The sequence below is a fragment of the Anomaloglossus baeobatrachus genome, chromosome 5, assembly GCF_048569485.1.
Source record: "Anomaloglossus baeobatrachus isolate aAnoBae1 chromosome 5, aAnoBae1.hap1, whole genome shotgun sequence".
Lineage (NCBI taxonomy): Eukaryota > Metazoa > Chordata > Amphibia > Anura > Aromobatidae > Anomaloglossus > Anomaloglossus baeobatrachus.
In genome coordinates, this window is record NC_134357.1 from 563,877,298 (window position 1) to 563,896,324 (window position 19,027).

The 19,027-nt window shown below is 44.1% G+C and overlaps 1 protein-coding gene across 1 annotated transcript in view; it reads left to right on the plus strand.

Annotated features, from left to right (window-relative positions):
• The window catches only part of LOC142313024 (uncharacterized), a 327,494-nt gene that overhangs the window by 286,683 nt on the left and 21,784 nt on the right, over nt 1–19,027 (plus strand). The window contains 2 exon segments of the mRNA XM_075352011.1: nt 11,253–12,373; nt 12,467–12,522. Coding sequence (XP_075208126.1) covers nt 11,253–12,373; nt 12,467–12,522 — 1,177 coding nt within the window.

A 19,027-nucleotide genomic window follows, 5' to 3' on the forward strand; every position in this document is an offset into this window, starting at 1 on the left:
AACTCATCCCTAGGAGTACCCCAGGAATATGAGCCTCCACTGGTCGAGCCTCCGAAGGAGGGACAGGGGGACCTAAGAGGAGGCAGTATGGGCCCGAATGGGAGATGACGAAGCCTCCCAGGACTTCTTCATGAGACTCCTGACCTACCTAACTATCAGATTCATAAGCTGGGAATCGGCCGCAAGGGGGAGCGCTGTTTGTATAGCGACCTTGGCCACCTGCATGGGAATCTCCCAAAGCAACCCAGAACTCTCCAGGGGAATCTGTGTCAGAGGACACTCCGGAAAGCTCCTCAAGGAAATCCCATTCCAGAGAGAAGATCCAGGACAGTAGCATGGACAAGAAACCCCCTTGCCCAGAGGTTTTCAGGTCCGCGAACATTTCGCCCTGAACGGAGGGGAGGACCTACTCATCCTCCAACCCCATAGTGCTCCCAACTGCTCCATTAAGATCCCCCAATCATCTGAGGGAAAAAGAAAAGACCGGTCAGGCCTCCCGGAGGAAAACCTTTATCGGGACCCACCGAGGTGGAATCAGCCTCAGGATCAGACGACTGGAGGTCACTTTTTTGCTGGAGCAGGTTCCCTTTGCAGTCACACATTTCAACAGTGCATCTGCGATTGGGAATGCAGGCAATAGTTGAACCAACAACCACAGCATTATATCTCACAGCATTGCTAACCACTGAGGCACTGTGCTGCCCTCAGCAGTAGGGAGGGAGGCTAGTGAGGCCTGAAGCTCCTGTATCATCATGGACCGCAGCTTGGCACAAAGGACGGTGTTCAGCCCTAAGCAGCTATACACACAATGCCTGCCCTCTCCACTCAATGGAAACAGAGAGGCGTCATCAGACCAGGCAGCCAGCCCATGCCCTGATACAGCAATATCCAGGAGCGTCCACTGGGATTCAACTCCCAAGCTCACACACCCAAGGCCATCAGCTACCAGTAGCCCCTGGAAGGGACAGACGTACACTGCTGGCAAAGTTTCCCTCAGCCTTGCACACTTGTCAGACTTGAGACATATACCAGCAGGCACATCCTCCTGGAAACCACAGACCAGAACGAGCCACCATGTCAGCCTGAAACCAGGCATAAGGGACCGTCCCTCAGCCTCTTACTGAGGCAGGGGGAAACGCTGGGCTCTGCAGAAGCAGAGGAAGACCTGGCAGTGCACACAGAAGAATCCTTACCGTGGTTCTGATGCCTTCAGGGCAGCCTTCCTGTGGAAAGGCCTGCCCCCCCCAGCGACTGGTGACGTTCCCCGCCTCCCGCAGCAGGTCCCCGACAGGCCGTGGAAGCGACGGCGTGTCCGTCACGCTGCCTCCGCGACCGGAAGCGCCCATACCGGAAGGACTCGAGACCGGAAGTCCCGCCGGCGGCAGCACTTCCGGGTCGCACTGCAGCGTGCATACAGGAGGCAGCCGGTGGCTCAGGGAGGACGCCGGCCGGGGAGCTACACAGCCTGCATCACCCCAGAGGAGCTCCGGAAGGCTGGAGCAGCGGTCCCCCACAGAGTGAGGGAACAGTAAGGGAGGAGCGGCGAAGGCCCGACCAATACTGCCCGGCTAAGGTAGGGGGAAGAAAAAAAAAATGCATACTGCAGTTCGCCGGCCACCACAGTATAGGAGAAAACCAAAAACCTCTCCATGCCCCATGGGGACAGGAAAGACACTGGCTATGGGAGGTGGGAGGGTCCTTTTAACCTCTTTGTGCTTCCTGTCCCAATTAGGGCGTGGAGAGACAACCTCCTATGCTGTCGTGGAAGGGACTAGAGAAAAAGGAAGCAAATATGGGGTAAGAGCAGGACATTTACCCTGCAAACAAATGTGAATAGGAAAATTGCTTAAAAGGGTTTTGTCACCCTAGTAATCATGATTAAATAGGAAGTACATTAATAAAATTAAACAGTTTGAGTGCCGCCACAAAAAACCCTTTTAAAATAGAATAAAGGACTTCCGGTTCCGGCGCTGTGATGTGAGCACGTGGGAGACAGAGCTCCGCACGTTCCTCAGCCCCACAGACCGACTAAAAGAGCCCCACGGCCGCGGGAGGAGGCGGAAAACGAGAAGCAAGGAGTGGGAGGTGACCGTGCATGGAGCGGTACCTCCTCCGGAGCAGCGGCAGACAGCTGAAGCAGGGTGCTGCAGAGGGAGAGCACATGGAGCAGAAAATGGCGGCGGACGCGGGCTGCAGCGGTATGCAGGGAGGTGAGCAGAAGCAGATGGAGGAGGAGGAGGGGGAGCAGCTGAGAGAGCAGCGGGCAGCCCAGCAGCACAAACAGCTACCAGGCCTGCAAATAGACTATGACCGTCTGGCTGGTGCAGTGGCAGTGCACCTGGCAGACAGGATCAAGGATTCCTTGGAGGCCATGGTGGGGGCAGCGCTATCTCCCTTTAAAGGAGCAGATCACACAGCAGGGAGCCAGGATGTTAGAGATGGAGCAAAGAATCTCTGACACAGAGGACGAGGTGACAGCATTAAAGGGGCAGCTGCAGGGGATGGTGGAGGGATCCCAGGCCATGAGACAAACTGGAAGATCTGGAAAACTGCTCCAGAAGAAGCAATTTAAGGCTGGTGGGACTGCCAGAATCCATAAGCATGCGGCAATTGGACAGCATATGTGAAGCAGAGCTCCCCAAGGCATTGGGTCTGACGCATAAATGCAGGGTGGAAAGAGCGCACAGAGTGGGCCCTGTAAGAGAGCATCCAGGCACAGGAAGAACAAATGGGAAGGAAAGCAGCACGGGAGTGACTGGACCAGCCAGGCCGCGCCAAGTGATAATAAAATACTTGGAATACAAAGACAAAGAAGAGCTGCTGCGAGCGTTTAGAGGAAGGAGGACCCCATTGTCTTTACAAGGACAAAAAGTACTGATCTTCGGGGACTACTCGGCGGAGGTTACACGCAAAAGGAAAGCCTTTAGTAAGATCTGCACTGCGCTGTACCGTAAAGGCATAAAATTGCAACTGCTCTATCCTGCAATACTGAGAGTAACAAGACGTGATGGATCCCTTTTTGCGACGAAAGACCTGAGGGAGGCGGAGAAGTGGATGGAGGAGATGGAGAACAGAAACCAGACGGAGGAATCCCCGGAGAGGCAACATAACCGGCATGGAGGAGAGGAGGAGAGCCAGGCATCGGGCCGGAAGAACTGGATGGAGGGGAGAGAGGAGGGGAGAGAGATCCATGCAGGAAGCCCAAAGACAAGGAGGTCGCCGTCGCGTAGACCTGGAAACCAGAAGAAGGGAGCGGCATGAGAGGGGCTACAAGGAGAAGAATTGATATTTTGAACTGAACTGAGGGGCCCAGGAGAGAGGGGACAGACAGAATGCAGGGGATGAGTAACATCTACTGTTTATCATTGCATTTTTACTTTTTACTTCCACTCCCTCTTCCACTTCCTACTTCCACTTCCTCTTCCACTTCCTACTCCCCCTTTCGCTACCTCTTTCACTTCATACCTACTTTCCCACTTCCTACTCCACTTTCACTTCCTACTTCCACTTCCACTTTCTAATTCATTTTCCACTTCCACATCCTACTTTCTCTTCCACTTCCTACTTCCTTTTCCACTTCCTCTTCCTACTTCCACTTCCTCTTCCACTTCCTCTTCCACTTCTTACTTCCTTTTCCACTTCCTACTTCCACTTCCTACTTACTCTTTCGCTTCCTCTTCCACTTCCTACTTCCTCCTCCACTGCCTCTTCCACTTCCTATTTCCTCCTCTGCTTCATCTTCCACTTCCTCTCTCACTCCCTCTTCTCTTTAGTTCTCCTCGCCTCTTCAATTTATATTGACCAAGGTGCCCTGCCCCCTCGGGGGTGTAGGGGGGTCCTAACATCTATGGGGGACCGAGTTTCTCTCTCTTCAGTATCTACTGATAAATCACTCCTCTGGTAGCCAGGTCACTTATGCTGCTGGGAGGTGGAGTGAAATTGAGATCAGAGGCAACAAATGCTATTTATGGGCAATGAGGGAGGGGGTATTGAATGCTGGCATGGTTGTTGACCAGGAAGGCCTTGCTCTGGTGTGTTAGATAACAGAACAATGGGGGACAGGCTATATGTAAATGTTAACCAGTTGGCTGAGAGGGGATTGCGGAGCCAGGCGCATCACAGAAAAAATGGAAGTGATGAGACATTTGATTGTAAAGGGGGGGACAGTTGAGGGGTTGTTAGTTGATAATAGATCTAGGTTGAATAGTTGGGTTCAGGGAAAGCAACACTATATAAACATACCGAAAGACAATTGAGAGCAGTTGGGGGGGGGGGTAACCAACAGGTTTATAGTTAATGCCAAGATTGGGACACAAGGTTGTGCTCAGGCAATACATAGTTGTAAGCGCACAGCGAAGTTAGAGGAAACACAAAGCCACGCACACGGGGGGACGCATAGCGACGCAAAAACATGGGCAATGGGGACTATGGTTAAAATAGTGACATGGAACGTGAAAGGACTGAAATCACCTCACAAGCGCATGATGGTTCTGAGACATCTTAAAAGATTGAAGGTAGATATCGCACTGCTGCAGGAAATGCATTTACTACGGGAAGATTTTTTCCGAATGCAGAAATTATGGGTAGGAAAAGTAGTTGGGTCGGGCTTCCCGGGAAGGAAAGCAGGGGTCATGATTCTATTAAACAAACATTTCAACCATACAATAACTTCCCAAGATAGCGATGAGGAAGGTAGATATGTCCATATAAAATTAAACAGCCCGCAGGGAGAGTTTAGCATACACAACATATATGCCCCCAACAATGAACAGAATTCGTTTTTCAAACTCATCACAAGTAAAGTGGGAATGGACACAGAACGGAACAAAATAGTGGGAGGAGATTTCAATGCGGTGGTCTCAGGGGAAGAAGATAGGAGACATAACAGGGGTCAAGGTGGGCAGACAAAAACGACAAAAGGCTTGATGGCTAGGCTGCTGGAAGACACAAATCTGAAAGACAGTTGGAGGCTACAGCACCCATATGACCGTGAATTCACTCACTACTCACATCCGCATGACGCATGGTCAAGAATTGATTATATTCTGGTTGACCAATCATTTTGGAGTAGGGTCAAAGATGTAGATATTGAGAACATGGTGATATCGGACCACAGCCCGGTGACCTTAGAAATAAATGACACAGTTCAGAGGGGATCGGACTATTTGTGGAGGTTCCCGTCCTTTTTACTTAGGGATACGGACTTTGTTAAAATACTGAAGGGCTGGTGGGAAGAGTATAGCAACACTAATAGTGAACATGAGACGGATGTAATGATATTTTGGGAAGCAGCAAAAGCAGTGCTGAGAGGGAGGCTAATGGGGTATACTGCTACAATCAAGAGACATACACATGCACAAAAATATATGAAATATTTGGAAATCATGTCCCAAAAAGCAAAAGAGGAATGGAAGGGGGCGAAACAAAGGTTCGAGCTTTGGGCAAGAAAAAGGGAAGAGCTAGTACAGTCACAAATGGAGGTTGACCTGCACAGGTACGGCAATAAAGCAGGGAAATTACTGGCCAATTTGGCTAAGGGAAGGCGACCAATGACTTCAATAACCAGTATGACTGGACAGGAGGGGAACAAATCCACAAAACCACAGGAAATTAACCAGATCTTGGGGGATTACTATGAGGAACTGTATGGTAAGGGGAATGAAGGTGGTGAAGGAGGGGCAGAATGGCTGAAACAGATAAACCTCACACGTCTCAGCACAGAGGAGCTGACTAGTCTGAATGCAGAAGTCACAATAGAAGAAGTCCAAAAGGTGATAGGAGAGTTAAACGTACATAAAGCTCCGGGACCCGATGGGTTCAATGGGGAATTCAATAAAGTGATGAAGGAGCAGATCTCACCGGTATTGACACGTATGTTTAGCAACATATTGGGAGGCACTCAAATATCGAGTCACCTCAACACGGCATATATAAAACTCATACCTAAGGGAGAGAAAAACCTAGATAATCCAACAAATTATAGACCGATCTTCTTGATCAACCAGGACCTAAAACTACTGGCCAAATTGATGGCCAACAGACTGGCGGAGATATTGCCGAGAGTAATCTCTCAGGCCTAATCAGGGTTTGTAAAGGGGAGATCGGCGGTGACCAATATAAGAAAAACCATGCTAGTAATGGATGCCAATAGGCACGGACAACCACAGAAGGGGGCATTTCCAGCCACGATCACATTAGATGCCGAAAAAGCATTTGATAATGTAAAGTGGTCATGGCTGGAAACAGTAATGGATGAGGTAGGCATTCAGGGAGCATTTAGAACATTCATTAGAGTATTATATGCGAATCCTAAAGCCAGGGTGGCGACACCAGGATTTCTGTCGAGACCTTTCTCATTGACTAAAGGGACTAGACAGTGGTGCCCATTGTCCCCCCTCCTGTTCAACCTGGCGATCGAGCCCCTATCAAGAATGCTGAATGAGGGAAATTGCTTTGAAGGTATCAACATTGGAGGGGAGGTGCTACGGTCAGCCCTGTTTGCGAACGACATTATATTGTTTATGAATAAACCCCAGAAGGAACTCCCAATGACACTGCAACGGATAGAGGAAATCGGAAACTTGGCAGGTTTCAAATTAAATAAGGCAAAATGTGAAATATTGTTTCTACACCAACAGAGCACAGCGGTGTTGGCAGCTCAGGGAATAGGAGACAATGTTCATGGGATACCAATAGCGAGAACCCACGTTAAATATCTGGGAATCCAAGTGGGACGCCAACCTGCAGCGATATATGAGCTAAATTTTAAACCACTGATAACGAAAATAGAACGGGAATTGAAGTTGTGGGAGGGGCTTCCATTGTCCCTACTGGGTAGGAACCATCTTCTAAAAATGATGAGTTTCTCAAAACTTCTATTTCCAATGCAGACCATCCCTATATTATTAAAACACACAGACGTAAACAGGCTGAACAAGGCGTTTTCGACCTTCTTGTGGAGGGGAAAAAGTCCGAGAATAAAGGCTGAGAAATTAATGCAGACGCTGGAGAAGGGGGGTATTAAAATGCCAAACATTAGAGGGTACAATCTGGCGTGCCTCATGAGACATGTAATAGATTGGTTAAGGAAGACAAACGGTTACTCGGACATAAGATTGGAAGGCGAGTTCTGTAAACCCTGGGATTTGGGGGCAATATTGCATACGTCACTTGCTAACATACCACGGCACATTAAAAACTCACTAATATGCAGAGATACAGTGATGGCGTGGAAGGCGGTGAGAAAAAAATTCAACTTACCCTGGAGAATTTCTAAATACTTAAACATATGGAGTTTCCCGGAATTCCCAGCGGGCAGGGAAAACAAATTATTTATAGAATGGAGGAGAAAAGGTATAAAAGGGGTGAAAGATCTGCTTCATGAGATGGAAAATATGGTTGTCCTATCAAGAAATTGTGACAAAATATGGGCTATCTCCATTCCAAGTTATACAATATAAACAGATAGAGAAAGGTATAATGCAGCTACTGAGAGCTGTCGGGAAGGAACAAGGGATGAATGATATGGACCAACTTTATTATGCAGGAGCAGCGGGAGATTAACATAACTTCACTATACAAAGCTTTGCGAGAGGTGTTAGTTCCCTTAAACAGGGATAAGACCCTGGGAAACTGGGCGAGACAATTGGGAAATGAGACAGCAGGGGACAAGATACTAAGAGGATGGATGAGAATGAGAAAAGAGGTGGTTAATGAGGGCTGGAGGGACACACAGTTTAGACTGATACACAGGGCGATCTATGGCTTCAACATACCAAACAAACAGAAGGTTAATAAAATAGTACATTGTCCCAAATGTAAGACGTTAAACACAGATCTGTTACATGGGATTTGGCAATGCCCAGAGAGTCAAAAATTCTGGAAAAAAATGCAGGTGCTAATAACTAATATATGGGGGGTAGAGGTGGCGATGGACCCATTGATATGGATTTTTCATGATGACCATGTTGAACAAATGGCAAGAGTGAATGAAAAAAGACATAGAATACCAAAGCTGTTCCATAGTATAGCCATTATTGGAAAAAGGGCTTTACTGGGCAAATGGCTCGAAGGGAACGTTCTGTCAGAAGACGAGGTAATGAGGCAGATTAAAATGCTACTTAGAATTGAACAGAGGACAGCAGAAAAAAACAGAGACGGTTTGACCGACGCATTCTTTAAAAAATGGAGAAAATTCATGGAAAAACAATGTGAAGCTACAGAATTACAAACAATAGTTACCCCCTTCACGTACAGTGGTATCTACTAGAAGACATTAAGGGAACATTGGGGAAATTAAAACTGCCATAATGTGAAGGAGTGATAAGAAGGCAAATGATTCATCTAGAGACATGTGGTGATGCTAAAATGACAAAATCTGGCGTTGTTGGGTGTTCTTCGTGTGGGCTAGACAGGAGGAAAAGTGTGCTAAGTTGTTGGGGGGGTTATTTTAGAATAGAAGAAAGACAAAACATAGTTAAGGGGGGGAAACAAGGGAAACAGGAGGAATAGTTAATTGACAATAACCTGTTAATGGAAATAGTGAATTCATACTTGCTATATAGTTTCATAAGATGTAATGCACATGAAAATTTGGAATAAAATTTGGTGTTTAAAAAAAAAAAAAAAAATCTTGAACCAGGTATACTTCTTTAGTCAGCCAAAGGTATGGACAAGTCCTGTGTGATCCACGCCTTGGTCATCTTAGTGAATGTCAACTTGCCCACGTTGACTGTGGACAGGCGTATGCGCCTGTCTGTGATCACACGCCTTGGCATGCTAAACACGCGATCCGACAGTACACCTGCCGCAGGGCAAGCCAGCAACTCCAAGGCGTAAAGGTCAAGCTCAGGCCATGTATCTAATTTGAAGACCCTTCAATCTTCAAGCGGAAACTGGATAAACATATACAGTGCTGGCCAAAAGTATTGGCACCCCTGCAATTCTGTAAGATAATACTCAGTTTCTTCTTGAAAATGATTGCAATCACAAATTATTTGGTATTCTCTTCATTTAATTTGTCTTCAATGAAAAAAAAAAATAATTGTCATAAAGCCAAATTGGATATAATTCCACACCAAACATAAAAAAGGATGGACAAAAGTATTGGCACTGTTTGAAAAATCATGTGATGCTTTTCTAATTTGTGTAATTAACAGCACCTTTAACTTACCTGTGGCACCTAACAGGTGTTGGCAATAACTAAATCACACTTGCAGCCAGTTAACATGGATTAAAGTTGACTCAACCTCTGTCCTGTGTCCTTGTGTGTACCACATTGAGCATGGAGAAAAGAAAGAATACTAAAGAACTGTCTGAGGACTTGAGAATCCAAATTGTGAGGAAGCATGAGCAATCTCAAGGCTACAAGCCCATCTCCAAAGACCTGAAAGTTCCTGTGTCTACGGTGCGCAGTGTCATCAAGAAGTTTAAAGCCCATGCCACTGTGGCTAACCTCCTTAGATGTGGAAGGAAAAGAAACATTGACAAGAGATTTCAACGCAAGATTGTGCGGATGGTGGATAAAGAACCTCGACTAACATCCAAACAAGTTCAAGCTGCCCTGCAGTCCGAGGGTACAACAGTGTCAACCCATACTATCCGTCGGCGTCTGAATGAAAAGGGACTGTATGGTAGGATACCCAGGAAGACCCCACTTCTTACCCCCAGACATAAACCCAGGCTGGAGTTTGCCAAAACTTACCTGAGAAAGCCTAAAACGTTTTGGAAGACTGTTCTCTGGTCAGATGAGACAAAAGTAGAACTTTTTGGGAAAAGCCATCAACATAGAGTTTACAGGGAAAAAAAAGAGGCATTCAAAGAAAAGAACACGGTCCCTACAGTCAAACATGGCGGAGGTTCCCTGATGTTTTGGGGTGGTTTGCTGCCTCTGGCACTGGACTGCTCGACCATGTGCATGGCATTATGAAGTCTGAATACTACCAACAAATTTTGCAGCATAATGTAGGGCCCAGTGTGAGAAAGCTGGGTCTTCCTCAGAGGTCATGGCTCTTCCAGCAGGACAATGACCCAAAACACACTTCAAAAAGCACTAGAAAATGGTTTGAGAGAAAGCACTGGAGACTATTAAAGTGGCCAGCAATGAGTCCAGACCTGAATCCCATAGAACACCTGTGGAGAGATCTCAAAATGGCAGTTTGGAGAAGGCACCCTTCAAATCTCAGGGACCTTGAGCAGTTTGCCAAAGAAAAATGGTCTAGAATTTCAGCAGAGCATTGTAAGAAACTCATTGATGGCTACCGAAAGCGTTTGTTCGCAGTTATTTTAGCTACAGGTTATGCAACCAAGTATTAGGCTAAGGGTGACAATACTTTTGTCTGGCCCATTTTTGAGGTTTTGCGTGAAACGATGAATGATTTGATTTTTGTTTCATTCTCTTTTGTGTTTTTTCATTGCAAGCAAAAAAAAAAAAAGATAATACCAAAGAATTTGTGATTGCAATCATTTTTAAGAAGAAACTGAGTATTCTCTGACAGAATTGCAGGGGTGACAATACTTTTGGCCAGCACTGTAGTTGGGATGATTTAGGAAAACATGTACATACAGGGGGTTGGATCCGAAGGCCCTTGAGGTCCCTTACAACTCTACCATTCTATGAAGAAACATCATTGTTCTTTGCTGTACTTCTCCCTGAGTCATCTGTAGATAAGTTGATCATGTGCTTTTCCCCGTGTGTGCTTTCTGTGTCTTCTTTAGTTCTTAGTGGGGTTGACAAAGCGCTCATCCCACACGTTCCCTAAGTAGGGCCCAGTTCTAGGGTCAGGTATCCTGCTCAGAGCATAGGTGCGGAACCGATCTGGTGAGGGAAGGCAGGCACCATCGATAGGCTTGGTCAGGGGTCATCATCTCCCCCTTCCCTAGGCTTAGGGTTTTCTTTCCCTTCCCTTTTGCTTGGTACGTCCCCATACCTACTGTGACAGACTGATTCTCCACTGAGGTTCTTACTACAAAATAGTAGTGACTGACACTCTGATACATGAACCTAGGAAGATGCTGAATTCAACACTGAATTGGAAAACTGCTAGAGCTGATCCTTCTGGGCTGATGTTATTACCTAGTGGTCCTAGCTCTTTGGTCTTCGGTTAGAATGTTAACTGTTTTGTTACCATTTTGGTGAAAAATCAAATTTTGCAACATGACTTCCAATTTTAATGGACATTTGATATAGTTAGAAATAAAGTATTTCCAAGAATATATTATTGAAACAGTAATAAAAGTGTTATTCTTGGCAGGTGACTTTATTAGCTCAGAGGGACTTCTGGCATCTTCAGACTTACAATCATATGATCTTGATGTGCCACAAGACACGTATGAAGAACATTGCATTATCCCAGCTGTATCAACAGTGCTTCACAGCAAAGATCTATCATCTGATCCTATTAAACCGGTCCTATCTTCTGATTCATCAGAGACTGTTAAGAAAAATAAAAGTCACAGAAGGGATGTTAGAACTACCAAAGGAGAGAAAACCTTTTCAGAGTTTTGGAAACCTTTTAATTGTCAATCAAACTTCGTTTTACATAAGACAACTTACCCAGTGGAGATGCCGTTCCCATGTCCAGAATGTGGAAGATGTTTTGCAAAAAAATCAAAACTTGTTAGACATCAGAGAACTCATGCAGTAGAAAAGCCATTTGCATGTTTAGACTGTGGAAAGTGCTATAACCAGAAATCTGATCTTGTTAGACATCAGAGAGGTCACACAGGTGAGAAACCATTTTTATGTTCAGAATGTGGGAAATTTTTTACAAATAAATCAAATCTTGTTACACATCAGAGAGCTCACACAGGGGAGAAGCCATTTTCATGTTCAGAATGTGGGAAATGTTTTGGAGATAAATCAACTCTTGCTAAACATGAGAGAACTCACACAGGGGAGAAGCCATTTTCATGTTCAGAGTGTGGCAAAGATTTTAGTAACAAATCCAATTTTCTTACACATCACAGAACTCACACAGGGGAAAAACCATTTTCATGTTCAGAGTGTGGGAAAGATTTTCGACATATATCAAGTCTTCATAGACATCAGAGAACTCACACAGGGGCAAAGCCATATTCATGTTCAGTGTGTGGGAAATATTTCAACCAGACATCAAGTCTTCATTTACATCAGAGAACTCACACAGGGGAGAAGCCATATTCATGTTCAAACTGTGGGAAACATTTTACTCATATATCAAGTCTTCATAGACATCAGGGAACTCACACAGGGGTGAAGCCATATTCATGTTCAGACTGTGGGAAAAGTTTTGCGCGTAAATCAGATTTGATTAAACATCTAAAAAGTCACATAGGGAAGAAACCATATCAATGTTGAGATTGTGGGAAATGCTTCTCTTTCAAAACATCTCTTGTTGAACATTAAAGAGATCACATAGCTAAGAAGCCATTTTCATACCCAGAATATGGAAAATGTTTTATTTGAAAATTAAATTCTGTTTATCAGAAATTAAGACAGATTATACATAAAGTGCTGAAGCCATATACATGTTCTGAATTTAAGTAATGTTTTTCCCCCATTAAAAAAAAGTAAGATCCAAAAAACTTGCAAAATAGAATTTTTTTTATATTTTTATTTATTTTTTTTAATCCCTTCACATCAAAGCCTGTTTTCACCTTTCTGAACAGGCCACATTTTTCAACTCTGACCAGTGTCACTTTATGTTGTAATAACAATAGAACACTTTAACATATCGTGATTCTGAAATTGTTTTTTGGACACATTCTACTAAATATTATTGGTGACTTTAAGTTGTTATGATTTAAAGTATAGTTCTGAAAATATAAAAAATTAGACACATTTTTTCAAACTTTTAATTTTTATGTTGTTACTGGTGGAATGGCAACAGCCAATCTGGCTGGGAAGGAAATGTGAATCCACTGAACCATGACTTACCCTGGAGGGGCGTAACTGAACAGCTACCTAATCTTCTCTAGAGCATTTAGTTGTGAGATTAGGTTAGTGCTGCAGGTAACTGTCAGGTACCACTCCAAGGCATTCCTCAGATCTGTGGCAGCTGACACTAGTGTAGACAGGCCAGATCATTTGCAGAGCTCCTAATGTCCTTTAAACTATGGAACCCCCCACAAGTGACCTCATTTTGGAAACTATACCCCTGAAGGAACTTATCTTGAGGTAAGGTGAGCATGTTACACCCATAGGTGCTTCACAGAATTTTATAACGTTGAGCTGTGGAAAACAGAATCACATTTTTCCCATAAATGTTGCTTTAGCCCCAAATTTTTCATTTTCACAAGCGTAATGAGAAAATGGACCGTGCATATTCTCCTGAGTACAGCGATACTCCATATGTGGTGGAAAACTGCAGTTTGGGGTGACTGGATGGTTCAGACTGGAAGGAGCCCTACTTTAATTTTGGAGTGCCATTTTGGCAGGACTAGATTATGGACACCGTTGTGAATACGTTTTCCAGTTTGGGGCTCCCTCTTATGGTCAGTGCTGTCGGTGCAGTTGATTTGTGGAATGAAAGCCACACACTTGTAGAGGACTGGCAGTCAGGGTCAGATTGGGACTATATAACTGAGTAGTTTTCTCTTGTTACTTGCTGGTGCTCAATGGTCTCCTGTGTGTTAAGGACATTCTGTAACCAGCTCTGCTTACTACCAGAACTCCTCTCAGATAAGTGGTCTTTGTACCTCTGTTGTTTGTTTTCCACTTTCTTGTTGTTTTTTTCTGCTGTGATACTAATGCTTGATTCCTATTTTGTCTGTGTGGAGTTCTTAGTGGAATGGGATTATTCCCTGCTGGAAGTGTCTGTATACTTAGCTCCATGATTCTGCAAGGTATTGTGTTTGTCATGCTTGGTTTTAATTGTCCCTCATCTATAGCCGTGTTTTTGGATTCCAGTAACATCAGAGTGCTGATACAGTGGGGAAGAGGTTGTGTGACCTCAGGATTTTTCCATATCTGAAGTGCTGGTATATATTAGGGTTTTTACGGTTGCAGACAGTGCTCCTTCCTATCCTTTCCTATAAAGATAGTTTGGGCCTCACCTTTGCTGAATCTGTCGTTTCTAGCTTTGTATTGTGTTTTTCTATATCACCGTAGCCTTTACATGTGGGGGGCTATCTATCTATCTTTGGGGACTGCTCCGAGGCAGATTAGCTTTCTTATATCTCTATCTGTGAGAATATTTAGTTCTCCGGCTGTGTCGAGACGACTAGGTCATCGTAGGCTCGTCTCACGGCTACTTCTAGTTGTGTGTCAGAATTAGGTCTGCAATCCATTAAGGTTCCAGCCACTCTACTATTTGGGATTCCGCATTTTTTGATCCTCCTCGGTCCCTGAATTATAAAAGGACACCATGTCACATTTGAAGAGCCCCTGACATGCCAAAACAGCTGAAATCCCCATAAGTGACTCCATTTTGGAAACTATACTTCTCAAGGAATTTTTCTAGGGGTGTAGGGAGCATTTTTAACCCTCAGTCGATTCACAGATATGTATAACATTGGGATCGGATAATTAAATGAAAAATAGATCAGGTTTTCCACTAATATATTGCTTTGGCCTCAGGTTTTTACTTAAAGATTTAATAGGATGAAACAGTAAAATTTGTTACTCAGTTTCACCTGTGTACAGCAATACCCCTCATCGAAACCTACTTTTGAGGCGTTGTACAAAGTGCAGAAGGGAAGGAACGCAATATTACAGTGCAGATTTTTCTGTTATGTTTTGTAGGTGTTATGTCACATTCTAGCTCACCTGAGGTGACAGAACAGCAGAACACTTCTATAACTGACCCCATTTTACAAACTACAATTACAATGAATTTTTCTAAGGGAGCAGTAATCATATTGACACCACAGGTGTACCACAGAACATTATACATTATTACCACAAAAATCTTATTTTAGCCCATTTTTTTACTAGGAAATGGGTAAAAATGGCGCCAAAATTTGTCACTCAATTTCTGCTGAATCTGGCAATACCCTACATGTGGCTGTACAGGACTGCTTAGCCACACGGCAGGACTCAGGAGGGTAGATGCACTATTTGACTATTGGAGCTCAAATTTTCCTAGAATAGTTTGCAGACTCCATATACAGAGCCCCTAAGTGCAAAAGAGCAGAATCAATGTTCTTGTGACCTCATTTAGTTACCGTATTTTTCGGACCATAAGACGCACCTTTTTTTCCCCCAAATGTTGGGGGAAAGTGGAGGGTGTGTCTAATGGTTTGAACGTGGGGCATGGCTGCGGGGAATGAGGGTGCTGCGGTGGAGCGGGTCATCGGGGGCATGAGCAGGCTGCAGCAGCGCCTGCCGTGACCTCGTGGGCCCGCTCATTACATATGCACGCTCATCCTCCCGCCCATCTCTCAGCGCTGAAGCTGGCACTGACGTGTGTGCGGGGTGATGGGCGGGGACGTGCGCATAATTAACAGCTGGCCGTGATCACCCCTGGCAACTACAGCCTGGAGTGATCATGTGCGGCTGTATTCACTGCCCCCCGTGCATCATCATCAGCGCGGGGTGCAGTGAATCAATGTACTCACCGTTCCCCTGCAGCATCGCGATGTCCTCCAGTCTGCCGGCCGCGCTGTGTGGACTGGAGACTAGCGGTGCTCACAGCGATGACGTCATCGCTGTGCGCACGGGTGTCCTCACAGCTGCGCTGGCAGACTGGAGGACATCGCGATGATGCAGGGAACGTGGCCGGCTCAACACAGCGCTGCTGGCACAGACAGGAGGAGGAGCGACGCTGCGTGGAACGAGGAAAGGGGAGTGTAAACGTTTATTTATTTTTTGTGTGTGCCGCAGGATGGGGGTATATGAGCAGGATGATGGGGGTATATGAGCAGGATGATGGGGGTATATGAGCAGGATGATGGGGGTATATGAGCAGGATGATGGGGGTATATGAGGAGGATGATGGGGGTATATGAGCAGGATGATGGCGTATATGAGCTGGATGATGGCATATATAGTAGGATGGGAGCACATACCAGGATGGCAGTATATAGCAAGATGGGGCTATACCAGGATGAGAGACATATATATATATATATATATATACACAAGGCAGGAGGATCATTACCAAGATGGGGTACCTTAGTAGAGAATTTGGGGATATTACCCCCATAATAGTGTCAGCAGCAGATCCTCAGCCCATAACAGTGTGTCATGACCACATTTTTTGCTTAAAATTATATTTTCCTATTTTCCTTCTCTAAAACCAGGGTGCGTCTTATGGTCCGGTGCGTCTTATAGTCCGAAAAATACGGTAATTACAGTCCTCTGAGAATTTATCTACAGGAGTAGTGATAAGTTAGACTCCATGGGTGTTTCCAGAAACAAGCAGATATTACTGATTGAATATTGCAAATTTGCCCTGGTAGTGCCAGATCATCCTTCTGGAGGTACACACCCTGTAAATTAAGCTCGCTCTCCTCCTTAAAATGTGGTTTAGACACACTGTGGGTCTCAGAAGGGAGGAGACTTTTGGATTTGAAAATGCAGATTTTGCTGCATTTCTTTTGGAAGATGAACCATTACACTTTTCCAAAACCTTTTGTGTTACCAATAACATGGATACTCCCTATATTTCCATTGACAGATGATGGATTTGAGTGAGGACTTGTTTTTTGTTTTTTTTTTGTGGATTGACTTGACGCTTTTCGAAGGAACATTTTTACATAACATTTTGGATCCCATTTATCCTGTGCTCTATGCTCAATACTTACATACCTCTAAATTTACAAATGACGTGATTCCGATAACAGCCCCGATGGATCCATTTACTATAATGAGGCAGGCAGAGTTACTCTGGACTCGGTTTAGCAGTTTTCTGCCTATTCAGAAATAAACAATACTGTGACTGACTGCACATTCATGCATCCTTAAATCACATTTATCCTGCACTGTATCCTGAATACTTACATTGGGGGTTGACCTCTAAATTTACAAATTACGTGATTCAGATAACACCCCTGATGGATCCATTTACTATAATAAGGCAGGCTTAGTTACTCTTTACTCTGTTTAGCCTCTGTTTAGCAGTTTTCTGCCTTTTCAGAAATACACAATACTGTGACTGACTGCACATTTATGCATCCTTAAAAAAACAGACATCAGAGGATCATAGGACAGACTGAGTCCAAGGTGACTCCCTCTGCCTCATTATAGGAAATCTTCTGTCTGGGGTTCCATCTGAATCTCGTATTTCAGCTATTTACACAAAAACTCCCGAATTAAGTGCTCTGCATAGAGTGCAGGATAATTTGAGCCTCACTTTCCTGCGATCTTTGTGATTAAGAATGAAAAATCAACAGCAAGATAAGAATTCCTTTTAATTATTCTTTACATTGTTCCTTATGCGATATAATTGATAATACAGCTTTATCCTTCGGGTCAGTGTGATTTACAGTCATACAAAAAGCCCTTCAACTCTGGTATCATTTCTGGTAAGTTAACATTGGTAAAATTTATAAGACAGCTTTATTCTTTCAGTCAGTACAATTACAGCGATACCACATTTACAGTGGAGAAAATAAGTATTTGATACACTGCCGATTTGCATGTTTTCCCACCCACAAAGAATGGGTTTTCATTGGCTGTAAGCCATAATCATCAACATTAACAGAAATAAACACTTGAAATAGATACCTCTGTGTGTAATGACTCAATATAATATATAGCAATAGATCCCTCTGTGTGTAATGACTCTATTTAATATATGCGTTTCCTTTTTTATATTGAATTACTGAAATTAACTTTTTGATGATATTCTAATTTACTGAGATGCCCTAGTATATCCTCACACAAGGAGCTTTATAGAGTTGCTCCAAGACAAGGCCCAGATGCCATCTCTAGAAGGTCCAGATTGTCCCACAAGGTAGGAGAGTGAGAGGGCACCTGGCGTTTCATGCATCAAGCATAGAAATCCTTTCTGATTCTAGCATAGGTCTTGTTGGTGCTCGAACCTTTGGAATATTAGCTACAGTGCTGATAGTCCCATATAATCACAATGATCCATAATCTTTTTGTAATCCGGCTTTAAACTTATCCACAACAGTATCACGAACCTGCCTGTTGTGTTCCTTGGTCTTCATGATGCTCTATGTGCTTTAAACAGAACACTGAGACTATCACAGAGCAGGTGCATTTATTCGGAGACTAGATAACACACAGGTGGATTATATTTATCATCAGTCATTTAGGACAACATTTGATCATTCAGAGATCCTCAATGAACTTCTGTAGTGAGTTTGCTGCACTGAAAGTAAAGGGGACGAATAATATTGCACACCCCACTTTTCAGTTATTTATTTTTCAAAAAAGTTTTAAAATAAGCAATACATTTTATTCAACTTTACAATTGTGTCCCACTTGTTGATACTTCACCATAACATTCAAATTTTTATCTTTATGTTTGAAGCCCGAAATGTGGGAAAAAGTTGAAAAGTTCAAGGGAGCCGAAAACTTTCGCAAGGCACAGTAATTTTTACAAAGGGGAAATCAACCTCCAAGCCATCAGATGACTGCGATCCAGGTGAGGACAACATTGGTCGTCCTAAGTCACTGGCTGATTGGAAGTTAGTTTCCAATACATTACCCTGCTCGTAATAATCAAAGGTGTGAAAAATGCCCTCTTGGGCGAAGAGCGTTCATCGCCCACTGTTTCTTTTGTAGAGGAGCAGAAATGATCTACCTTTTTGCATTTTCTTGGGAAGCCATCAAGTTGCTCTGAGGGTTTCCCTATAGTTCCATAATGTGACAGAAAATGTGCTGATCCAAAGACCACTTCCCTGGAAGAAGTAGATTGTTACTTATCTGGTCAGCTAGGATATTCCAGTTCCCCTTGATATGCACAGCTGTCAACTGCTTAAATCTGGTCTCTGCCCAGATAAAGATCGATGCCTCCGGTGAGAGTGGTATGGATCTTGTGCCTTCCTGCTGGCTTATATAGGATAGGGTCATCTAATTATCAGACATGATCCTCATGGCCTTCCCTTGGATCGGTGGATGGATGGATAAAGTGAGAAA